Genomic DNA, 27,035 nt, shown 5'->3' with positions numbered 1-27,035 from the left:
CAGCAAAATAGCAGGAAGTGTGGACTAGGAATCCATGTAAATCCTCTTACTATACTAATAAGAGATAATGCATTTAAATTGGTTCATAGGTAGTATCTATGCCCACGTAGCTAAGTTGTATTTGCAAAGATTGCTCCCTAAACTGTGGAGAGAATGTCTTATGGGAGAATATACCATATGTGGTAGGTCTGCAAAAAGATAACAGGTTTTTGGATGATTTATATTAAGAAATCGCTGTGTATAACTACACAACCAGATCCTTCAATCATTTGATAATCTTTTACAACAAATACTCTAATACACCTCACAATGATGTAACTGGTTGTTTGTTAATTAAAGGCAGCTTGATTAGAATTTGTTTTACATTAGGAGGCTGATGATCAGTCATAAAATTTTTGGTAGTATCTGGATTTTGCATGGGGACTTGGTGGAGAACATAAGAAAAGCCCCACTGGATCAGGTCAAAGACCTATCTAGTCCAGCTTCTTGTATCTCACAGTGGCACACCAGATGCCTCTGGGAACACCCAAGACAACAAGATACCTGTATGCTGTTGCTACTCTCTTGCTTCTGACAAGAAGTTTATAGATGAGCTTTATCTGTTCAGGGGCATGACAAAGCCCGATGCATTCTTTAGTACTTGTCTTCCCTGTATTTCATAAGTTAGGAAGAGGATAATCCGTGTCCAATGTCCAAGATCAATCTTTTTTGGAGGGATATGTTGGATTGAATTATAGATACTGCAGGATGCAGCACATGTCCCATTGGTATCACTATGCCAGTGCTGGATTGCACCCTTTAGGGTTTTATAATTCTGTATTTTTAAAGAAAACATTTCCTTACCGATCTTGATACTTTTTAGAAAGTACCAGTAATTCATTATAAATGGACTTTACTTAGCTAAACATAAGAACAGCCCAGCTGGATCAGGCCATAGGCCCATCTAGTCCAGCTTCCTGTATCTCACAGTGGCCCACCAAATGCCTCAGGGAACACACAAGACAACAAGAGACCTGCATCCTGGTGCCCTCCCTTGCATCTGCCATTCTGATGTAGCCCCCTTCTAAAACCAGGAAGCTGCAGATTACACATCATGGCTTGTAATCCGTGACGGACTTTTGCTCCAGAAATTTGTTCAATTCCCTTTTAAAGGCATCTAAGCCAGATGCCATCACCACATCCTATGGCAAGGATTTCTACAGACTAACTACACACTGAGTAAAGTAGTATTTTCTTTTCTCTGTCCTAACTCTCCCACCACTCAATTTTAGTTGATGTGCCCTGGTCCTGGTGTTATCTGAGAGGGAAAAGAGTTTCTCTATCCATCCCTGCATAATTCTGTATCTCTCAAACATGTTCCCTCTCAGACACCTTTTTTTACAGACTGAAGAGCCTCAAACACTGTAGCCTTTCCTCATAAGGGAGATGCCCCAGATCAATAATCATTTTGGTCTCCTATCTTCTTTCTGTCCAAGTTGTTCTGCAACTACTTTTTATGTTTTATAGTTGATTTTAATATACTGACAGCCCAATCCCCTGGGACCTCAGTGTCGGTGCTGCAGCCCCAGCGCTGGCACTGGGTGTTGCGAATGTACCATAAGGCACATTTGCGCCACTTTGGAATAAACACCACTGCCAGGAGGCCTGCACCGCCCCATTGATATTGCAGCGGGAGCCCCAGCTGCTGACACAGCACTGCGCTGTAAGTGCTGAATGACATGAGGAGGGTGTGGGAGACATTTCTGAGGTCTCTGAGGGCATTTCTGAGGGTGAGGGCAGAGCAGGGGTGGGATGGGCCAGGGACCAGCAGAGGCCTTCCCTGCTGAATCCTATCCCCTATGTCGGACTCAGAAGCCCAACACAGGGTTTCTTGAGTCTGTGTCAGCTATATAGCTGGCACAGACATGAGATACCTCATTGAGCAGGCTGGGGCTTTTCTCAAGGTAAGGGGAGAAACCTCTAGCCTGCTTGCATCCAGCATAGGATGTAGTGGTAGCCCTTTGGGGCCCGCTGCTCCTATGCTGGATAGGATTGGGTCCTTAGCTATCATTTAAACGAAAAGTATTTAATACTTAAAAACTACTTAAAGAATAAGGCCTACAGAACCATAACCTTCCCAAAAGCATAAAGCAAAAGTAATTTGTAAAACAGGCTACAACACCATATGGAGAGACACAACTGAAAAGGTCATTTAAAGACATGAAAGCTGAATAATCTTACCACTACATATATATGCATAGTCTTCCCAGCTGAGAGAGCTGGAATCAAGGTCATGGTCCTCAGAAAATTTATACAAGTTATTAAAGAAGTTATCATTGTTCCTTGTGCTTAGAGAAATGTACAATTACTCTGAATTTATGTAATTTAAATGTATATCATATGCTTCTGCAAGTACTGACCAATACCTTCAAATTTAACTTGAACCTAAAACTTGGCTTTAGGACATACTGTCCTAACAGCTGGTGTGATCTATTGTTGTGCTATCTGTTAGCATAGTCTTTTAGAAAGAATTAGAGTGCAGGTCCTTGACCCAATGGGTTCACAGTTTAAAAGCGTGATGTAGCCTGTAACCTACAGTAGCCTGAGTTCAAATCTCGACTCAACAACAAAACACTCTGGATGACTGTCATTCCCTTTCTTTCACCTATGTCACAGGGTTGCTGAGAAAATTAAACAGGAAACGATGTACAACTGAGATCCTTGGAGGAAGGGTATGATAAGGTGTAATACTATCTCTCCCCATGTTTTATAGCTTTGCAATACTAAGATTTAAGGCAAATACATAGTTCTTTAAAATTTGTCTTCCTATTATACATATGGGGAACAAAAGGCATCTTTCTGTATACCGAGCCATGGGAACAATGCCATTACAACAACATATATTTTTGGCATCTGCAGCTTCTTGAAAATGGGAACATGTCACTAGATGTAATTGGATGTACTTTTAAAGACAAGCTTAGCATGGTTCAGTTGAGATGGCAGCTATAAGACCAGCTAGGTGAAAGCCTGATTCCATTAAAGGCAGAGGGGGGTGGGATTGCAATTAACTTCACAAGGAATTCAGGCTAAAGTCTTTATCCCTAATATAACCATTACAGAGCTTACTAAGAGTTAGGCGTTTCAGCTTCAGTCAAATTTGGAATTACATTCAGTTAATATAAAAATGCCTTTTAGTTGAAAAACGTATTTTGCAGCCTAGCCTTAGAGTGTTTCAATTAGTTCAGCAAAATAAGAGGTTAGAACAGATTAAAACAATCCCTTTCTATTACCGTAGGTCTGCTTGTTGGTGGAAAATGAAAAATAAACTTTCAAGCAGTACTGATGCAGCACTTCAGATAAAAAAGTATAAATCATAATAGAAATCCCCCTGAAGAACAACTTACGCATAGAAAAAGATCAACAAGGGTACATCAACAAACCTATGAGTTTTGGCACACACATTTGAAATCACCAGCATGTTAAATTCAGAGCAGACATCAAGGGCAGGAGGTCTGGTCTAGAGGGTAGAGCCTCCGTCTGCCTGAAGATAACATCTACAAGGTCGCCAGTTCGAGGCCACCGGCATCGTGCAACCTTGAAGCAGCTGACAAGCTGAAGCCGAGCTATTCCATCTGCTCTGAGCGTGGGAGGATGGAGGCCAGAATGTGAAACCAGATCAGAGTGAAACACCTGGACTGTTGTGGTTCCTGAAAGACAGAACCTTCTTTCAATTGTAAAAATCCCTACGGGGATTTAATCAGCCTGCCTATGTAAACCGCCTCAAATAAAGTCTTGAATAAAGACCAAGAAAGGCGGTAGATAAATAACTGTTGATGATGATGATGATGATGATAATATCATCATCATCAAGTCATGCTTCAAAGGGATTCTCTTCAACTGGACTTTCTTGCAGTGCAACCATATGCATATCTACTCAGAAGAAAGCCCTACTGACTTCAGTGGAACTTACTCTCAATTTGGTGTGTACAGGGCTGCAATCCTATACACCCTGACCTGGAAGTAAGCCCCACTGAATGTAGTAGACAAGCATAGGACTGCACTGCATGTTTCAATTTTATTATCTCTGTTCACAGAGACTGCAAGCCAAATTGCTTATCATGTTGACCACAGCAGCAAAAATTGCCAAGGAAGTCCTGGCAGCATATGCTGTCCCCTTAGACATATGTAAAGAGTGGCCTTGAGTTGCTGCAGCTTTCGTTTATTAAAGTCATACACTGACTAGTGTAAGTGGAAACGGATACCTTTGTCAAATGTTTACAAATGTGTAATTTTTCTTTGTTGTTTAAATATGCCATATGTCTTGGTTTCATAAGCGACTTTATGATCTTTGGACAGATCTAGAAAAATATATCCCTTGGAACATGTTGCCAGTACGTAGAAATCTGAAATTCTTAAGCAGCTCTGTTCAGGAAAAAACATGATCATGGGCCCTGACACTGACTCTAGGAATTTAAAATACTTTTCCAGACATGCTCTTTGGGGTTTGAGAGCTTTCAAATACTTAAAAAAAAAAATCTATGCAAATGGAAAATCTTTGTCCACTCTTTCCTCTCCTTACCCACTCACATTTGAGAATGTATTTATATTTTTGCCTTGGCCTAGTCCAGCAGTTCCCAAACCTTTTAGGATTGGGACTTGCTTTTTAAAAACATTACTCATAAGAACATAAGAACACCCCCACTGGATCAGGCCATAGGCCCATCTAGTCCAGCTTCCTGTATCTCACAGCAGCCTACCAAATGCCCCAAGGAGCACACAAGATAACAAGAGACCTCATTCTGGTGCCCTCCCTTGCATCTGGCATACTGACATAGTAGTTGGCAACCTTCAGTCTCGAAAGACTATGGTATCGCGCTCTGAAAGGTGGTTCTGGAACAGCGTCTAGTGTGGCTGAAAAGGTCAATTTGGGAGTGACAATCCCTGCCACACTGGGAGCAAGTGCAGTTTGTCCTTGGTCTGTCTCCCTGGCTATGGGCCTTCCTTCTTTGCCTCTTTGCCTCAGACTGTTGGCAAAGTGTCTCTTCAAACTGGGAAAGGCCATGTTGCACAGCCTGCCTCCAAGTGGGCCGCTCAGAGGCCAGGGTTTCCCACTTGTTGAGGTCCATCCCTAAGGCCTTCAGATCCCTCTTGCAGATGTCCTTGTATCGCAGCGGTGGTCTACCTGTAGGGCGCTTTCCTTGCACGAGTTCTCCATAGAGGAGATCCTTTGGGATCCGGCCATCATCCATTCTCACGACATGACCGAGCCAATGCAGGCGTCTCTGTTTCATACTGACATAGCCCATTTCTAAAATCAGGAGGTTGTACATGCACATCATGGCTTGTAACCCATAATGGATTTTTCCTCCAGAAACTTGTCCAATCCCCTTTTAAAGACGTCCAGGCCACATGCCATCACCACATCCTGCAGCAAGGAGTTCTACAGACCAACCACATGCTGAGTAAATAAATATTTTATTTTGTCTGTCCTAACTCTCCCAACACTTAATTTTAGTGGATGCCCCCTGGTTCTGGTGTTATGTGAGAGTGTAAAGAGCATCTCTCTATCCACTCTGTCCATCCCCTGCATAATTTTGTATGTCTCAATCATGTCCCCCTCGGGCATCTCTTTTCTAGGCTGAAGAGGCTCAAACGCCGTAGCCTTTCCTCATAAGGAAGGTGCCCCAGCCCAGTAATCATCTTAGTCGCTCTCTTTTGCACCTTTTCCATTTCCACTATGTCTTTTTTGAGACTCAGTAAGGATGCAGTTAACTTTACGAGACTAAAAAATCAATCACAAGTCTTTGTTCTTATTCTTTTTACTGTGGTGGGGGGATGACGACTTCATTTTGGAGCCTTTGTTGAGCTCCATGTTCTTCATATCAAGACCATTCTGGTGGCCTTATGTTCACCTTCACTTGACCTTTGCTAAGAGCTGAGGCACCATTCATCTATTTGTGAGTTCGCTTTCCATAGGACTCAATACATAAAGATACATGCCTTATCTTTAACAATATCTCCCATAGCATCATTCACACAGTGCTCAGCTTTCTGGAATGTATCCCCACATTATGGGAAATATTACTGTATTAGCTCTGAAAGGTGTTCAGATTTGTTCATTGGTGGCTGTCTGGAGAAGCTAGAATTCCAAAGCTAGAGACTGCCACTACAGCCATTTAAATGCCTGTGCTGCTGCCATTCACCATTATGCACCATCCTGCAGCATACAAAATAATCTTTCAGTCTCTAATATGCAGACAAAGCTATATAGGTCTATAACACCCTGAAATTACTCTTGAAAGCCATGAGTACCCAGTACAACCTCCAGAGCACCAGTGATCCAACGTAGTCAGGAGAGAGAGCAATAATACTGCAGGGTGGGCATTTGTCAGTGGCTCTCCTCAACTACAAAAGCTACTCCACTTGGAAACTCATCATAGCCTAAACATCTTTTGAAGACACTCGGAAATTGTTCTGTTCATCTAGGTTTTGTAGATCAGGTCTAAGGAGATTCAGCGTCCTTTAATTTGTTTGATTCGATCTTAATTGAATTGTAAGTTTGTTTGTTTTCTAATCTAATCACTACTTAGAACTTCAGGATGAGGCAGGCTACCAATTCCCATATTGAAAATGGGAGTGCTAAACAGATGGAAAACAAAGCAGCCAATCAGCTCTAAAATACAAGTTCTTTGTACTTTATGAAGTTAAAATTGTGATTTGGATTCTAATCTCCAGCTAGCATATCCCATTATTTGGATTGATATCTGAATGATACAATATAATATGACAATATTGGTGTGAGGGAGAACATGGAAAAAGGCACAAACTGATCAATTCAGTGCAGTATTCTCCAGTATCTTGAATAGTTAAACAGAGGCTGAGGCTCTAAGGCTCAGACCAAACTTGCAGTTATTCCGTGGGCAAATGCATCTGTGGATTTCAGCTTGCATGGGATGGGCAAGCATGCATTCACTGCAATCCGGGGCTTTCTTTCAGGCAAAAAGCTGTGCAAACCTGACCTCTGGTGCTGCCAATCATTCTTCAGCAGACTGTCTCTATGCAGCACTTGCCAGCCAAAATGAATGGAAGCTTCCTTGAGGGTTTGCCCTTTTTAACGTCCTCCTCTTGCCAGTGACAGCAGGATTCACGTTCCGTTTGTTTTCTGTGCCAGCGTGCATACAGCTGACCGGCTTGCATGGGAGCAAGCTGCTAGCCACTTTGTTTGGTCTTCCAAGCAACCAGATATAGGACCATGCCCTAATGCAGGCACCATCCCATCCACCCCACATTCAGAAAAGCCGACACCCCCCAAATGCAATATTTGGGTCTGAGTAAATCTTATAGATGATGGTAGATTTCTTCTCCCTTCCTAGTAATTCAGGAAGATAACCATTCAAGGGGTCACATTCAAGAAGTATATTCCACATTAGCACTCATTTTAGGCCTAGTACTCATATCACTCTGGAAACATGGAAGTCTCAGCAGCATCACTACTTCCTGAGTCCTGGCGGGCAATCTGAACAGCAACTATGCAGGAAGAGCACATGCTGCAGCTCTGATTCACATGAGAGTTAATTCAGTTTTCCAAAAAGGCTGTCACTGGCATGGGAAAGACTTACAATATGGGCTTCTTCTGTATGGACCAGGACTTCTCATGCGGCCTTGGCAATGCAGGACAGAGCATCACCCCCATGGCTCCTATGTCATGAGAGCAACATCAGTACTAGGCTTGCTTATTAAAGACCATGGTAGAAACTTATTTTGTTGTCATTTCCTGTGAAACTTTGCCCTAACTTGTTTTCTTAAGGCTCTCAAGTTTGGAATAATGATTATGCTCCAGCCAAAGTTCTAAAGCAGCCTTGCAAGTATAATGATATTTTGAATGAATGTTTTCTGAGAACAGTTAGTGCCCAGCTACAGAGACCACCACATAACATTTGAAACTAAGGCAATTCCTTCATGAGTTCAGAGTATACTTTATACGGAAAGGGAAGGCAAACTGTCTGCTAAGCCATATATGTCTTTACAGAATAGGGGGATATAAAACATTCAGAGATTTGCTCCCTACTGAGAGATATAGCAGCCCTTGTGCTTTCTTCTTCATCAGTGTACCACTGTAGCCATGAAGTCTTCTGACTATGAATGTTTTTAGAAGCCCTTGGTAGTTGAGGAGGCAGGATTTTTATCACTGTGTGCAGGACTGAATATTACTACTACAGTTGTGCTTTTTGAAATTTGTGTGAGGCTAGTCTCATGTGGTAATCTTAATGAGAATTGTATTCCCCTCCCAACACAATACCCTAGAGCAGGGGTCTTCAAACCCCGGCCCGGGGGCCAGATGCGGCCCGCAGAGAGCCTCTATCCGGCCCGTGGTCAACCTCTGATCCTCTGAGAGCCTCTGGCCCAACACAACCAGAGTTGTGCTTGTGGGGTAGGGGAATGGGGGTCCATTTAAGTGTATGCTTTATTTCTTGGGCTCTGTTGGTACTTGGAGAAATCCTGGACATTTTAGCCCATTCATTTATTCATTCATCTAAGGCCCATCTCTAATGTATTTATTTAAATTTTATTTTTAATTTTTTTTCCAGCCCTCAACACTGTGCCAAATATTTGGTGTGGCCCTCCAGCCGAAAGGTTTGGAGACCCCTGTCCTAGAGGTCTGTGCAGCTCGAAATGCAATGGAATTGTACTCATTTTTGTGATTCTCAAATTTGCTATAGTACTGAAGTTGATTTGGGATTCATGAACATTTCAATTGTATCCATTTTCAAAACAGTTTCATCCTTGGTAATCTCATACAGCTATGTTAGTCAGTTGCAGCAAAAATAACAGAATCACAGGAATTCATTGTTTTGGAATTCCTCGTTTTTGTAATAGCTGGAACTGTACTGTGACTTCACAACATACTGATGCATATTGCGACAGATTTACAGCCCAATCTTGGGCAGTCTACTCAGAAGGCTGTCCCATTAAGTTTAATGGGATTAGCTTTCACATAAGGGCACTTAGAATTGCAGCTTAAGTGATGCAAGAAGTCCACATTATTCAGAGATATTGTCATTTTTGGGCAAGCTCTACTCTGAAGGGAGTCACGCTATATTATGTTCATGAGTTAAGCAAAAGAGTAACCATAAATTAAATATGTGCTCTTATTTGTTACAGTTCAATATCCAAATATACAAGGGCTATCATTTTACTGTAACATACCTCATTGCCACATTGCTGCCATCAATGACTATAGGTCTCAGGTTATCACCATCCGTTGGCACATCTTCCTGAAGGGGAGAGTCTGATCTCTGAGATTCAAGAGAAGATGCTTCACACATTATGCCAGTGTTAACGTTACTTACACTCTGATCTGTCTCAGTTTTATTTCCAAGTTTGACAAGTTCTCCCAATATATCATTGATTAAAGCATCAGTACCAAGCTTGTTCAGGACAAGTTGAACCTGTTCTTCGGAGTAACCTAACTTAAGTGCAAACTCCAGTTTGGTTTGATATTCTTTCACCACATCAGGAGGTTTCTTAACTTCTTTAGACTGTATGTGGGCTTCCTCTAGCTTAAGGTCTTGTAAGATTTCATTACGTTTTAATATGTGGGGTTCCAAGCAAGGAGATCGACACAGTTGTCTGCGGTTTTTAGGTAAAAAGCATGACTCTGTTTCAATGGTAGGTGGTCGCTCAGATTCATTATCGGAATTTGTGCTTTCCTCAGAATCGCAGCTGGAACTTCCAGTTTCTTCAGAAGTTTCCTTGCTAGCATCCTCTTTCCTAGAATTAATTTTATCCATTGTTGGTTTCTCTACCATTGACCAAGGTGCAATTGCACTTATTTGTGTCTCTGCACTGTCCTCATAGAGGTGGTCTAGGTCATGCCCCAAATGATCCTTCAAGCCCATGAAGCTGCTGCATGTACTTGACTCCACTTTGTTGGTTTTCTTGTATTCCTGAATATATAGTATCTTGTATTCCTAGACAAGAAATAATAAAGTTGAAACTAGTTAGAGATTGTTTTATTTGGGACTGTTTTATGAGATGTATGTATTAATGTACTGAAAATCATCAAGACACAAATTAATGGAGAGCATTTCATAAGAGACAGAATTAAAGTTACTAACAAGTTACTAAAAGTCTAACCCTGCAATCCTAAACACACCTACTAGGGAGTAAGACTCAATCATAGTGTCATTTACTTCTGAGTAAACATGCACAGGATTGCACTTCAACGCATGTCTCCTCAGAAGTAAATCCCATCATGTTCAATTGGCCTCACTCCCATATAAGTGTGTTTAGGACTGCAGCCTAAAAGGTCCTAAAGAAAACCTTTCAAACATCAACATTCTTGAGGCCTAGAAAAACCCTTCATGCATTATCTCCTGGCATGTAAATGCAATTTTATAATAGCAATTAAAAATAAATGAAGCTCAATGGTAAGATCATTACAACAGTTGCTCAAATAGTTTGTCAGCTGTGACATACCACATCCATCTTGTTTAAAAAAAAGCTGTGAATCTTTCCATTTCTCCAATTGCCAGTACTTTAAGCATTCTGATATAGCTGGAACTTTTATTCAACTTCTGATGCCTAGCCAAGGGTCTTAGCTGCAATAACTAGCCTGCTATTACAACAATAATCAAATACCTGTTTCAATTTTCATGGAGTCCCTGAATTTTTTTAAAGTATTATTTGTGATTTATTAATCTACAGATCCTATTCCACAGTGCGATAAAAGCAGACAGCAGGGGAAAACAAGGTGCACCAAGATACTGGCTGTTTACATAGTTCCAGATTTCTAAGGCAAAGAAACAAGTCATAGATTACACAAAACGACAGAAGATGAAAAAAGATCCCTTAAAAGAATTACAAACCATCAATTTCTATGTAAAATAAATTATCACATAAAGGAAGCATACTATTGTCTTATATCCTTAAGGGTTGATTAATATAACCACCAGTGGTGTCACTAGGATTTGCGTCAACTGGAACGGGAGGCCTGCTCATTGCCCCATGCAGTGGGCTCCCCATGCAGTGGGCATCACAAGGTAGTGGGCGTGGTGATGTACCATTGCCCTGCCCCCACTGGTTTTTTTGGCTGTACCTTTTGATAGAACACAGATATTTCAATGTGGTTTGTTTCATTGCATTCTGCATGAAATTACGCATTGATTGATGTATAGAAATAGGCCCTATAGAAGGCAAGAAATAGGGCCTTCTCAGTAGTGGCACCAACACTATGGAACTCCCTTCCCCTTGACTTAAGAATGGCTCCCTCTCTTGAGACCTTTCGGCGAGGCCTGAAGACCCTTCTGTTTAAACAAGCCTTCTGAGTTTTTGGCCTTTTTAACATCTTTTTATATTTTTTACAGGCCTGATTCTTTTACGATTTGCTGCTGCTCTATGCTCTGTTTACCTATTTTTTATCTGACTGCTGTTTTTTATGATATGTGTTAATATGTTTTTATTTGTTTTAAATTATGTTTTTAATCTGTTGTAAGCCAACTTGAGTCCCTTCGGGGAGAAAGGCGGGATAAAAATAAAGTTGTTATTATTATTATTATTATTATTATTATTATTATTATTGTATAACATAATGGCATTATTCCTCCAAACTCTGATTTTAGTGATTTTGAAAACTTGTAGAGTCACACACACACACCCCACGTCAACTTACTAACACCTTATTGCAGCAGTTCGCAAACTTTTAGCACCGGGACCCACTTTTTAGAATGACAATCTGTCCAGGACCCATTGGAAGTGATGTCATGGCCAGAAGTGATGTCATCAAGCAAATTAAAACAAACAATTATAAATAATTAAATTAAAATAAAAGAAATAATTAAATAAGGGGGAGCCAGTCCTGTTCCACCAAGGGAATTTTCTCTGTAGTCTGCCTGCAATAACACCCCCCCCAAAAAGAGTGAGATTTTCAACCCTCCACAGTGCCTAGTTTAAAGTTCTTCTATTTCCAGCATATTAATATAAAGACCCATCTGGCTTTACAAGTGCAAAATAGAAAACATTCCCCTTACCAGTTGAAGCCTCTTTTCTGTGTCCTTTTTAGGGGGGGGGGGGAGAAGCTGCCTTCTGGAGCATTTGTTGAGCTCCAGTTCCATCAGATCAGGCCCATTCTGGTGTCCTCACATTCCCCTTTGCCTGGCCTGATCACAAGCCAAGGCACGTTGGCCTACTCGCGAGTAAACACGGCTGTGTGGCTTAGTTTTGCTTTCCATAGGGCTCAATACACTCGCAGCTGGGAGGGAGGGACCTCCTTCTTGGGTGTTTTTTTGGGGCTGCATTCATTGGATAGGAACCATTCTGGTGTTGTTGGAATCCTCTCAGCCTGCCCTTTCTGATGGACTAAGGCAAGTTTGCCTACTCATGAGTAAGTGTGTGATACGGCTCGGTTTCTCTTTCCATAGGGCTCAATGCATTTTTTCTTTCTCGTTTTTGGGCCATAACTTCTGAAAGAAAGGAGCTATTTCACTCTGGTTTTTGCATTGCATTCCACTGTAAATTCCGTATCCAACAGTATACGGCATGACAGGTTGCTCCTAAAAACTGTGATTTTAGTGCGTCATCCCCCAGTGAGTGTCACCCCTCCTTGCACATCACCCGGTGTGGCCCGCACCCCCTAGTAATGCCACTGATAACCACATCAACAAGACTAGACATGGTGCATGTCACATAGTACAAAAATTAAAGCAATTTTTTTCCCAGAGAGCATGGTATAAAATTAATTTAGTGGTTGCACTGTCTGCTGCTTTGCAATATTAATCAGTTTCAGAAGATGGTTTCACACAAGGCTTCAACTGTACATAAGGTGAAGAAGCAAGATTAAGGCTCCGGACATGCCCCACATTCATGTTCAACCCAACAGTGGACATAACATTTTGATAGGCTATATGTACACTGTACTGCAGAATGCTTTTGCAAGAATCCTTTTCATAATTAAAAAAAGTAAAATGCAATTTATGTTGCAGAATTTCTATATAAAACAAAAAACAACTATTTGGTCCAATCCAGAAACAAATCAGCACATATAAAACACAATTTTGCTTGAGCGCTACAGATCTGAATGTGCTCCCAATGTGAATGAAAAGTTACTACAAGAGGTGAAAAAATCCTGTATCCAGCATTTTAGGGTGTGTATACACAATTTGTGAGAGTAATACCTTGTTGGGGTGGGGAATAAGAGAGGGAGATGTGTTGCATTCCCTGCCACCCACCCTCCACAGGTGACCTGTGCTATTATACCTAATGGCACCTATCTCCCCTCCCCATTCAGCAGAAGAATACTTCACATGCTGTTGCATGCACTTAGCCTGCGGCTCCACATGAGGGCCTTGGATTGAAGCTAACATGCATACGAGAAATATATTTTCTTTTTAATAACAGAAATGTAGGAATCTGCTATCTAAAAACCTGTTCCAAACATTTCTCTTCAGGTAATTTAAAGGAGATTACCTGATTGGGAGAAAGAAATAATCATAATTTAAAATACTGAAGGGGGGAAAGAGTTAAAAGTGAACAATGTCCAATTCATTCTTATCTCCAACATTTCTTTGTTGTCTGTCCACCCACCCAACCCCCCCCTGCACCTCTCATACTCTTCTATATCACCAATTTTGCTCAGGGTTTAAAAGTTAAAGTTACATTATATATTATAGCACCTACCCATGTTGACCAGCTTCTTCCATTCTGTACAGTTTGGTTTATGAAATCAAAACAGCAAAAAGGCTTTTTAATCTCAGTCTCCAACAAATTACTCTTCTATTGATGACTTGGAATTCCCAATTTCCTGTAAAGGACGTTCAGCTGAATTTATGCCTCCTAAGAGGAAATGTTAACAAAACTCTCAACAGGTCTGACTTTATAAAACAACAACTTTCAAGTTCACTCCAACAATGCTGTGGTCCAAATACAAGGTGAATTCAGGATGTAAAGTTGAACATGGTGATTTACTAACTGTTGCTATTCAATTGTAGCCCATTGCCACTAACAAATCACAACAGTATCCTAATAAAAGAATACAGTTCAAAACCTTCATAAAACTACCACCAAAAAGTATCTTAAACAAGAAAAACCTATGGAAAGCTATGTTGCTTAGCAACCAACCTTTCGTTGCTAGGACACACGCCTTTAACAAGCCATCATGAATGCTAGCACAGTGCAAGAATAATTTGGTACGAACAAAGCCTCTGAAAAAAGACGGGGACTTAAGTGCGTCTGGTATACCCTCTGAGAACAATGCAGCTGCCAAACCAATCTGGAAGCTCCGACATCATTGTTCCATAACCCCTGCAATCTGCTCTGACTGGAGGAAGTATATTTAATGGGCAACACTTTTAAGCCACTTTTAAACACTTTAAAAACTTTTAAGTTTAGATTGGCTCATGTATCGCAATAGTAATACACTGACATAATGGCTCACTCTCCAAATCCATGTACTGTGAAAAGCTGCCTTGGCACAGAATGTAGTGCTACCTGAAGTAACAGCCATTAATTCCAGTTGGATTTACTTCCGATTATGATTGGGACATTTTTCTTTTGTTTACTTGTTTGAAGTAGGTAAGAAGTAGACCAGAGAAAGAAGACGTTTACTTTGGAAATTGCCTTTTGCTATAGAGGTGTAATGTACAGTGAGAGAATATAAACCAACAGTGGGCACAGAGTGAAAAAAAGTCCATGACATTTACAAAATAGCCCTTTTAAACAAGTCACAGAGGTCTAAACATAGATTAGTGAGAAGACTTTTTTTATAATGAGTGTATAAGGCTGCAATCCTAACCACACTTTCCTGAGATTAAGCCCCATTGAACAAAATAGGACTTCTGAGCAGACCTGGTTAGGATTGTGCCCTAAGTTATATACATAATTCTATGTGCATTTGATATTATTAATATACAGTTGACAACAGAACCAAGGAAGCATCTTCCACAAAATACTGTGTTTTGAAACTGAACACACTTTCTAGGAAACAAATACTACCAATCTACAATGAAACCAATTACAATGAAAAGCATTTTTGGGACCTAGATATTTTCTGATCATTATATGGAGAAGATAGAAAATGTAACACTTTTAGTTAATCAAATGTTTAGAGCACATTGCAACCAAATGACAAGATTTACTGACATTATGGCTTGTATTTCCAAAAATAGTATTCCTGTAAGCAGATCTGTAGTCTGCATCTCTATATTTTATCTCTTCATGCAAATGTGCAGCTTACCCCCAAAAAACTGCAGCAACATCTCCGTATAGTCTTAAAGACTTGAAAACAACACCTCTAAATTTGTACACTATATAGCACACATACATTACAACCAAAATAACTGAGATCAATTACCTATAAAAAGGAAAATATTAGGAATTCTTCTTGATTCACATGTTGAAAGAGGCCTTACAGAGATTCATGTAAGAGTTCCAGTGTACTATATACATGGATGAATACTACTACTAAGTTATATTTGATTGGCTCAGTTATGAAAAGTTTTATATGAATTCTTGCTTCTTGAGAAGATAGTCTCACATACACATTAACAACAAAAATTGCCAACCAAACCTATGGAATTATGCATCAGAACTGCTTGTCCACAATTGCTTTGGCTTCCTGATACTCACTAGTAAATCTCTTTTTCACTTACCATCAGTATCAAGACTATCATCAGTATATTTTAAATGAGAAGTTCTGCTGGAGCTCACTTAAGTTTTAAATATGTTTGATTAAAATTGGAATATATGGTAAGCAGAGATGTTGTATTAATGCAAATCAAAATAACGTTATACACACATACTGCAGGAGTTTTTATGTATTTAATTACCATTGTATTTCAGAGAGTGATGTAGACAACAGCCCTCACTCCAACAAAGGAAGGATGTCCCGTTGAACAGATTGGTTAATGCTCTGGGGCAACAGATGTCTACTGGAACTGCAGGAGACCAGCAACTGGTGGCCTGCCCATCTTCTGAAAACTTTCAATAGACTTATGCATATGTTCACACAATAGGGCATGTGGTGGAAATGCAAACCTCTTTTTAACCCTTTCATATAGCCTCTTTCCCTCCCAAATGATACAGGGAGGTCTCCCCCCCCCCTCTTTAGAGGAACTCTAGAATATTGGTACAAAGAAAAAAGTGATATGCTCACTTTAGTATCTAATGTAATATCTAGAACCCAAATACAAAATTGACTAAATAGCAATTCAAAAGCTTCAGAATAACATACTTCATTACATACACACATCCCAATACACATACCCAAAGATGGAGGTTTTGGAATCACCTGGAAGATTCAAAGACAAAGATATTTGTCAATGGCAAATATCCTTTGATTTTAATGGAGTGGGATTGCACCCCATGACTGCAACATATATTGCAAAGAGAAATGAAGTCCATTTTATAACAATAGGAAGTTCATCTCAGCCTTACAGCTGCCCATTTCACCTAACCAAGGCAGAATTTTCTGGGTCTACTATTAAATCGTAGCATTCCAAATGCTATAAGCAACCTAATGGCTATTAGCCATTTTCAAGCTTTTGGCAGCATATTACTTTTGCCTGCTTTATATTTCTTCACTTAAATGTCTCAAACTTACAGAATACATTTTTAAGAACTTAAGTTGAGTTCAGGTTGTGTTTTTTTAAAGTCTTGGCACATCTTGTGCTTACTTTATTTGGGATGGAGATTAACATACCAGTGGGTCAGAGAAGTAAAAATTACATCTCTGACAAAGGCAAGTACAAATACTTACATTAACTGGAGAGCACAGAGATACTGGTTCCTTGTAGCAGTTCCAGAAGCAACTCCTTAACACATTTCAGCTGCAAACTTCCAGGCAGGCACGCAGAACAATGAATGATTGACCAGATGGAACGGCAATGTCTTTGCTTAACCTATTACTGAGCAGAAGAGCAACCAATCAGAAGCCAGAAAAAGCACACAATTAGTTGGCCAGGCAGATGCAAGGCAACCTCCCCACCCTGTGTCAGGTTTGTAGGTTTCTAAGAGAAGCAAGTTGATATTCTCAGGGTCTGCCCCGGGCAGCATGTGTATTAACGAGGGGTGTGCAGCAACAATAGGCCATACAAAAGAGACTAGCAGGCAGCTGCTGTATGAGAGCCAGAGTCATTAGGGAGCAGGCTGCCAACAAGAAACACCTGGCCTGGGCAGACTTCAGCTTTTCCTCATTGTTTCTAATTCATGAAACAAAGAAAGGGAATTATTTTTAAGTAGTAAAAGTTGCAAGGTTCTACGACAGAACTCAAAACAAAAACATACAGCTTACTCTGCCACAAAGAACATTTCACTTCTATCTGGGCGAAAATGCAGTACAGGAGCAGTTGCAGAAGTATACCTGTTTTCTTCTCCAACTTCAAAACATAAAATCAAACTGAGGCAATGAAGAAAAAAACAAGGAGAGGTGTGAAAGTAATCCACATTATGTGTTGAATTACTTTACAGAAGTTTTCAAGTTTCTGGAAACATTTGTTTGTGTTTTCCTCAAAGCCTACAAAACCTCTGTTCTTACACTGCATTGTGTATCAGAGTTCATTCACTGCATCCGAGTAGCAACAGAACCAGGAAGTGACAGATGACAACTGCAAGGGAAAATACCACTTTTGGCAATCTCTCATTGGGAAATCTCTAACAGCATCTGGAAATGCATAAAAATATTTAAAGGGGGAAACAGTTTTGATAATAGTTCACTGAGTTTCTTAGGGTTTTTCAGTTGTTTTGTTTTTAAAGCAAAACCAGATATGTTACAGGTCTTGAAATCATCTGGTGTGCATGCTGTCTTCACAAGACAAAGAGAAAGCCCATTTTCACCCTTTATACCATGTACAGCTAGAAGAACAACATTCAAATGTGACAGTGCCAATTGCATACTTTTAACAAGGTACAGCAAAAACTCTGAGGAGAATGCCATTCAAAAGATCCCTGAATTTTTAATAAGATCATCTGTTGTATTGGGCTCAGGGACACTCCAGCACACTTATTAATGTTTTCATCACTATTCTAGAGACAGATAAAAACTGAAACCATACTGAAATAAGCATTTGCCTATTACTGCAGGCACAGGAGATCTGAAGGGAAATAATGAATAACATTTAAATAGAACAAAGAAAATGAATTGTGAGCCTAGTGCATTGCAATCTGTTACATTTACAATTTCAAACATTTCACCATAAAACAAAGGAACTCAAGCAACAATGCAATGGACTGGAAAACATCTATCTTCAGGTGCTCACATTCACATAAACCAACTTAAGAATCCGGCTCTGCATTCACTCTACAGCTAATCTTTCTGGTGGTGGCAGCTGGCAAATTTGTGGAAAAAAGGAATCACTCAGAGATATCTCAGAACGATTCATTTTTTTAAAAGTCACCCATATCCCAAAATTATTGTGATTTTGAGGCTTTTAATCTGAAACAGGGGGAGTCAATTCCATAGTTTTTGCCAGGGTGAACATAAAGAAAAAGAAAAAATTATCCCAAGCCACAGCAGGAAGCCTGATCTCCAGCACTGGATTAAGCTTCTTTGCAAACAGCAAATAAAGGCAGTGATCTGAAAAAGCTAATCAGTTCCTGCTGTGGTTATTTAGACTACCTCAGTTACTGGTATTGGATAATGTTAAGCAAATTAAAACATCTGTAGGCGAATGAGGGATTCCTGTCTGGTTTACTCTGCTGCAAGCACCACCTTGGAGTCCTAGCAGAATCACATTTCTAGGTACCTTTTGCACAGCTACACAACTGCTTTTTTGACAGGGATGAGATAGCTAAAGGACAAGCATAATGCTAACCACAAAGCGTGGGAGTACAATGTAAGCAGTGTACTTCGGGGTTCTGAAATATTTACATACACATCCTAGTTCAAGAGATACTGACATAAGTGTACATTCAATTTAAAGTCCATTTATTATGGGCAGAAATCACTCCTTTTGCTGCTGAGCTACAAACAGCAATTTTCCGTTATTCCAAGTGTACAAGTACATCATCTTCACTATCCACCTCTTACAACTGACAAAGTGAGCTCTAGTCAAGGAAACCATAATGTTGCAAGGAATATGTTTGTTGCAAGGTTCCACGTGTCTCACTGTAAATTCTGTAGAGTATTTGCCCTTCACAAACAAAATATGTTCCTGTAAGTTACATTTGGTTTAAATCACTATAAATGGAAGTTTTGCAACTCTGAAAACTATCAGGGACTTTTATTCAAGAAGTGCTTAAGATACAGGCTTCAAAGTGGTTCTAGAGAAACCTCTCCTGAATACCAGTGGGATTACTCTACTGATGGGCTTCCTTCCCTTGGCCAGTCTCATAATTATTTTGGTATCTTCTAGTTCTCTTGGTTGAAGCTCAAAGTCTTTCCAAGAGTTATCTAAAATGCTTAGAAGGATTAAGCCTGGGAGAGCTCATCACCAATGCTCCTGCCTGCCTCCCACCCTCCAAATTTGTCTTGCAAAAAAGGAAGTGAAGAGGACCTCTGCAATACATGGCAATTGTGCCTTCCATTCTGGTTCTCTTCACTGAACTAGAACACATCTGGAAACTATAATCATAAGCAAGATGAACATTTCTGATGGAATTTGGGTACTGTCCTATTAAGGCCCTGGAATTCCAAGTTTCTAAACTCTCCTTAATTCCAAAATCTGTGATTGTTACATTACTGCAGAAGGAAGAAAGTTTTGCAGCTGTGGATTCAATGCCTTCTGGACTGTAGTATCATTCTGAATCAAACTCAGATTGATTTTAGCCAATGCCTCAAAATCACAAATGGCTACAATCCTATGTACACTTTCCTGGGAGAAGGCCTGACTGAACACAATGGAATTTACTTGCAAGTAGACCAGCATAGGCTTGAGCTGTAAATCAAACTAAAATTTTAAAAGGTTACTATTGGTCAATAAAAGCAACTTGCAGAGCTGTTCTCCCCAGTTTTAGGTTCCTCAACCTTGAGGAGGAAGTGAGTCTCCTCAGTCCTAGCAAAATTATGAGAATATGCATTGGCGATGCATATCAGCAGTGACTTTGGTCTGGAGATTGTGAACTTGCCCATGGGCTCATGTATCCCTGCCTCCCTCTCATGGACCATTTCCTCCTTCCTTCCATGGTTTGCGAGAAGCATAGTTTTCCATGACATCTGATTAGGTAAACTAAACTATGTTTAGTTCTAACCAATCCACCTAAAACCAGTTTGGAGGCAATTCGGTGCTAATCAGTGATCAGTGCTAATATGTAGTTTACTCAGTTCAGTTATCCTGGCACATGATATGGTTATTGCAAAAACCATGAAAAGGGAGAATTAGCACGTGAGAGGAGAAGAAGAAAAAGTATGTGACCCTGTTCATGTTCCTTCCCGATCTCCAAACTGTGGTTTTCAGAAAGAGTTTCACAACATCTGAAGTGAGCCAGTGGGTGTGGGTAATATATAAAATCAACACACATGTGCACATTATAAAGTTACAAAAGCAGAATGCTGATATTTGAATGTGTTGAGATAGCACTTGTTGAATCATTTTTAAAATGCTTCCTAGAAAGATCTGGACATTGCCAAAGACTAGAAATTGCCAAGATTTTTTTTTTTTCAAATATGTTGGGGTAGTTTTATGAAGGCATAGTCATGCTCTCAAAAAAAGTATTCATTTTTAGGTTTTTAACCAGTACACTAGATTTTCTACTGGATACATCAAGGGCAGTAAAGAGACCTTAGCAGGAAACAATATGGGTCTCTTGCCACAGTGGTGACAATGGCATTACCAGAAAGTACATAGAACACATGAGCAAACTAAACTCTAGTTCTGCACCAAAGCCTTCAGATCCAGCAAACCGAGCAGTCTAATCGCCCACTGCTATATTTAAAACACAATGCTGAAATTCAAGGGGTTACTATAGGTCAATAAAAAGCAGTAGGCAGAGCTGTCCTTTACCCTTCTTGCTTTCTCAGCCACGAAGGTACAGTGATTCTCCTCAATCCTAGCAAAACTGTGAGAATTTGCAATCAGAGTTCACCACTGAATATCTGGGTGTATCTCTTTCAAATCACAGTAATGTTGAAGTGAATTTTAATAAACCACATAAAAACAAATCTGCTGGATTAGCCCAAGGGTCATATTCACCACTTTTGGAGATTAAAAGGTAGTGGTAGTCAGACACCCCAGGAAGCTATTAAGTAGAACACAACAGCAGGTACCACCTCCTGTTGCTTGCTCCTAATGTGTCAATCAGAGATATGCTGCCAATGAAGATGGTGGGGTCCCATTTTGAGCTATCATGGTTATTGGAAATTGGTAAGCCTATTCTCCATGAACAGCAGAGTTCAGGAACTTTTTTGCCTTCTCTTCAGTGTCAGGTGATTAGACATGAATAACCATGAACATGTCAGACACACTTGACAAGAGTATTTCAAAGCAAAGAGCAGTAGAAGAACAACAGAAATATTCTTTTTTCCTGCGCCTAAAGGTTCCCGAATAGAAGTTGATAGTGCTTTCAAAACATATTGAGGCATACACATGATCACATATCTAAATGCCTGACACATTCTGGAGCTGGGTAGCTAACTATTTTGGGAAAGGAACGTTATCTGTCATGCGCACACATGCACTGTGCACACTCACACTCTACCTCCGAGCCAAAGTAATACCTTGTTGCTTTTGCAACCTGCAAAATTCCCCTGCGAAGGCAAAGAACACCTCCCTTCTCTCTCCCAAGGTGTTGAGAGCTTCGAGAAAGGAGGGGCAGTTTTTCTTCTCCACCTAATAGTAGGGGTCACTGGCAACTGCAATAACAGCTAGCTGTGATACCAGGTCAACATTTTTTTGAACCTTGGCCTTTATATCTCACCTGGAGATCCTCCACAGAAGAGTATAAACTAAAATCTCAGTTGTAACACTACTGGCTCAGCAACTGGTATACCCCAGTTTAAATACTCCTTTGTGACTTCCAGCAATTTTAGGAGTTCAGCAGAACTAATTTGACTTACTACTACTACTAATGTATATTTGTTTAAATGTATAATAATAATAATAATAATAATAATAATAATAATATGCCAGCATTACATGGTTTCTCAGTAATACCCTTATGTTTAGCAGTGAGCAATTAATTTATACCTGCAGAAATCTAAATCTTTCTCACTCTATTTGGAATAATGGTAATAAAACTACTTTTATTTACAGCAGCACACTTTGGCCTAAATTAAATCATTATGAACTACATCCTTTAAAACAATTGAATCTTAGGACTATAGAGAAATGTGCCAAATCAACAACAATCTAAAAACATGGAGAAAGACAAATTTTCTCTCAAGAGCAGAAGTACTGGTAACTAGTGACAGGAGATTTCAATTATTCTTAGTAAAGTAATCCAGTAACTAGCATTGCAACCCCAGGGCTAATAATGCTTAAATCTAATTCAATATTATGTTTCTCACAATAGCCAGAGCAGATTGCCTGAGGAGAAAGCTTAATACTCCCACATCTCTTCTCTACATCAGTCGCCTGCACATTGCCTTTTTAGTATTGTGCAGGGAGTTGGATTTTCTATGACCTGAGCTTTTATCAACAGACCCAGAGGCAAAACTACTGTGCACCTCTATAACCATCCTCTAGTCAGAAGAAGAAAAAAGCACACTTCTTATTCAAACTCATCAAATTTATGCTTGCAAAAAATCAAGAAGCTGACTAGACAGTTGCGACACTCTTGAATATCTTACTTGCATTGTCACAGTTTCTAGCTGCCTCTCATTGCAGTGAGTACCTTTAAATGTATGCTTCAAGCAAAAGTTGCTATCTTCTTTTCCTAGTGACAGACCTTCCATCAAGAAAAAAGGTGGCAACCAACTTTTAACCATAGTCACTTTAATTTTTTCTTCACATAAAAGAACTTCTAATTTAAAGTACTGCAGTATATTTGAACCTGGAGTCCTCACATGAGTAGAACATGCTTGAAAGAGTCCTCTCTTAACTGAAAGGAAAGGGGTGTTGGGAAACATTAGGCTAAACCAGGCAACCAGTAAATACTAGTCCCCAATTCCCTGTGCTACAAGGTAGATTTTTTTAAAATTACAAATCAGATTTATTTTGTTTATGGACATTTACTTTCCATCTCAATACTTCTTGTCTAGTAACTAGAAGCCCTCATTTAAGAAATGTTCTGAATACTTATAGCCCAATATCATGCATGAAAGTATGACCCACTTTGTTGAAATAAATCTGCATGGGCTGCAGTCCTAGCCTTCTAGCAATGAGGTCCTAGCAAATAAGCAATCTTGCTTAGTCTCTTTGCTTGTGTACAGAGACAGCCAAACAGAAATGTATCTTGTCTCTAAATTGATATAAGTCTCCAATGCTTGTGCACATGACCAAAGGCCTTGGATTATGCTCCTAGGTAGTATTAAAACATTCGATTTAGTTGCAAACCACTAAGTTTTTATTGGTATTGCAACCAGTTAGCATAATCCCTGTTCAAATAGACAAATTTCAAAATAGAAAAGGATTCAAATGAATGAATGCTTAAAGCCACCCAGATATGTAAGTAATAAAGCAAAGTCTACCAAACCTAAAATCAGCATGCTATTCTGATCATATATGGATAGCATTTTTCTTCTACAAAGAAGATATACATATAGAACCAACTATAGGTTTGCTGCTTGATGATTAAGCCTGACCCATAAGCTGAATCTCTTCCTATTTCCACAGCAGAAGACTGAGAGCTCCAGTGAAGGAAGCTGTCCACCCACTTAGCTCCCAGTCAAAGCTTCAGACAACTGTTGAGGCTGGTCTCCAAGTAAGACCCTCTTCAAGACCCTGTATTAAAAAAAAAAATCCAGTGACCCTCATCTAATCAACATTTACATGCAGTTTGGGAAGAAAATCTTCTTTGAAATAAATTCAAATTTAAGCTGAATATAAGGCTTTCTGATGTCTAGGAACACTCTCAACATAAGCCACTTTTAAATAGGAAGTAGAAAGGGGTGGGAGATATGCACATTTCTCCCTCTGAATATACATATGCCCCCTGTGGTTCTAATAATTAAAATGACTACAAATGAGAGACTACAGAAAAAGACTCTTTGTTAAAATTTATTTTATGCATAACAATCAGTTTTTGTTAAAGAGAACAATAGATTCTCCACAAAGCCTCAACTGATGTATTCAGATCCCTAAACTTTATTCTGCTATTTTCCACCACAACATGTTTAGGATAATTTTGTATTAATTAGGGCGATACCCCTTTGAGGAAACAATGAACCCATGTCTAAAACACCACTCAGGCATACACTGACATTGGACTGTCAGCACATTCAAAGCTTCTATCTTGTTAGGCAGCTCCCCCACCCCTCTTGCTCCCCAACTGATCTTTTTGATTATGAATGAGCCTGCAATCATGCATTTTATGACTATGAGCAATAAGGTAAAATGTATACTCAAGGGATTACAGATATTTCCCTTAAATGGTTATATCCATTTCAACACACAATTCTGGTACTATTCAGAAATTTTCACTGACAGCTATACATGTTGATACTTTCCACAAAATATATCCCATAAATGTCTCTCTCTATGCTCTGCTCATAAAAAAGTAGTACTGGATTTTGTTGTAAAGATTTCCTTGTGCCAGCAAAGCAGCCAGGTACAACAGCCATCCTATCAAGAACAACAAAACCTTTTACCTGAAAAAGGCTGTAGCAAAGAGCACTGTTAACTGACACTAATTTATCAGGACTGGATATCCTAGTAAAGTGTGGACACTGGAACCCCAGTTTCAAAAATCTCTGTTCCACAGGGATGAAATCACATGTTGCATAACAAGCATGTCTGCCACAAATACACCCTATGGTTTAAAATGCTAAGCAGACAGTTTTTGTCCAAAAATAAAAGGAGAATATCTGTCCAACTACTTTTATATGAGAAGGGATGAAATGGGGCAAGTTACTTAGAAATATTTTAGAATCACTTCTTGAATTTTTTAGGACACAGCTAGAGGAACATTGGGTATAAGATTCCCCACTTAAAGGCTAGAGACTGTAAGTATTTGACAATCTTTCTATGCCATGTACACACAAGATAGATATGGCAAGCATCACCAATACATTTATTCTGCTTCAAGAAGTCCAAACTACCTTCATCTGCACTATGTAACCGCGCCATAGGTGAGACTTAGATAAATCTTCTCAATAGTTATACAGAATTTAAGGCAAAAAAAGATTATGTAGATTGCTTAAGTTCCTGTTGAGTTGAATAATTTAGTTGGAGGACATCATGACTTTTCTTTGCAGAAAGCTGAACATTTCTAAACCTGAACTGAGCTCTGCAGATATCTTGCTCTCTACAAGGTAGTAAGTTTCTGAAAAACACAACTCACAGCTAAGAGGCAAGTAACAATGTTGGTGGATTAGTAAACTTGCTTGAAAGACTGCCCTAAGATATAGTTCAGAGGTGTCAAACATAAGGCTCGGGGGCCAGATGCAGCCCACGAAAGCTCTTTATCTGGCCCTCGGGCTCTTCCAGCACCACCAGCAGCTGCTCTCAGCTGCTGAGTTCTGCTGAGGCAGACCATGCGATACTTGGGCTCTCCCCTATCTTAAAAATATGACCAAGATCTGTGTATTTTCTCTTCTGTCATTTGAAACTAATGTTCCTAAGTGAGAAAAAGTGCTTATTTCTGGTCATGACCTACTTAATGGCATCATTTCCTGCTTTATGACATCACTTCCAGCCCTCAGCAGGCATCATGAATGCCATTCGGCCCACTACGTGAAACGATAAACCCCTGATATAATTGGTACAGATAATCAAGTAGCATTTTGAAGTTTGTCTGGAAACTAACAGGCAGCAACATGCAATTCAGCCTTTGTCTTGTTGCCTTGGATAAGTAGTACAGGTGGAGCCTCGGTATCTGCAGGGGATTTGTTCTCAGATCCCCCGCAGGTACCAAAAATTGCAGAAAACCAAATCCACTGTTTTTGACCCCATAAGCCCTCTGAAGGGAGCTTTCTGAATCCTGCAGAGGCAGCGTGTGTTCGCTCGCTGCCTCTCTGGGCTTCAGAATGGCCGTTGGGGACCCACATTTATTCCCCAGAATAGGAACACACATTGAATCAGATACACAATCTGCTGATACAGAGGCCCCACCTGTAATTCCCCCACAGGAGAGTAGTGAAGAAGCAAATATGCCTGCAAACCATCTGCACACAGTCTCTCCCTGGTCGAAGGCTGGCTGTTGCAAAGTATTAAATTAGTTATATACTGCTCTCAACAAGAAAATTCTCAAAGTAATTCATTTAGCAAAAGAATGAGAAGATGGCTACCTTGCCCAAAGGAGCAAACAAACTAAAAAGAAGTGTAAGTGAGGCAGTAGCAGTCACTATGCTCACATGTATTGGAACATTTTCTCTTCCCATATATGAGAACCACTTTAAAAGGTGCTTCACTGCCCAGCTACCAGAGGTGCTATAATGCGCTGGGCTGCACTTACCCTGGCCAGGGAGACAGAGAATAGTGTCATAACCTGTGTGTGTGTGCATGTTCAACCGTTCACTCACTTTCTCTCTCAGCACAGTGAAAGAGATAGTTGAGTGTTGAGACCTGAAACCATCATAGTTCTTTGATGTATTTCCTGGCTGAGGAAACAGGACGAATTGCTGCTGATATGAATGCTATCTATTTTGCTACTGACAGAAAGGAGCTAATACAGAATGGTAGCAGGCAGAAAATGACAGGGGCAGAGGAAACAGGAAAATGTGCAGGTGAGTGAGGAATGCACTTAATGAATCAACCAAAATAAAACTTACAATTTACCCTATGCTTTTTCTGCAATGGAGCTAGAGCAGGAGTGTGAAGCATAAGGCTGGATACAGCCCACAGAAGCTACCCAGCCTGCATGATAATTGAGCTTCCCCAGCACCACCATCAGCTGTGATGCACCTACAGAGGCTGTGCTGCTGAAAGGATGGTGCTGGGACAGCCCAACTACTATGCAGCGACTTTTCGGCCACTTTTGCGAGGCATTGAAAGGGAGTGAAAGAAGGGGCTTCAGAAGGTGAGAAATGGTAC

At 40.0% G+C, this 27,035-nt stretch overlaps 1 protein-coding gene across 2 annotated transcripts in view; it reads right to left on the bottom strand.

The window, feature by feature from the left end:
• ZC3H12C (zinc finger CCCH-type containing 12C) overlaps window positions 1–27,035 on the bottom strand; it is a 65,977-nt gene that overhangs the window by 26,842 nt on the left and 12,100 nt on the right. For both annotated transcript variants that reach the window (XM_066619997.1, XM_066619996.1), the window contains exons 2-3: window positions 16,730–16,877; window positions 9,187–9,950 (exon numbers count right to left, since the gene is read on the bottom strand). In XM_066619997.1, the coding sequence (XP_066476094.1) occupies window positions 9,187–9,878 (692 nt within the window). In that variant the 5' untranslated portion in view covers window positions 9,879–9,950; window positions 16,730–16,877. The remainder of the gene's footprint in view (window positions 1–9,186; window positions 9,951–16,729; window positions 16,878–27,035) is intronic.

The sequence above is a fragment of the Tiliqua scincoides genome, chromosome 3 (assembly GCF_035046505.1).
Source record: "Tiliqua scincoides isolate rTilSci1 chromosome 3, rTilSci1.hap2, whole genome shotgun sequence".
NCBI lineage: Eukaryota > Metazoa > Chordata > Lepidosauria > Squamata > Scincidae > Tiliqua > Tiliqua scincoides.
The sequence above is the reverse complement of the archived record's forward strand: the minus strand, read 5'-3'. Positions and strand labels throughout refer to the sequence as shown.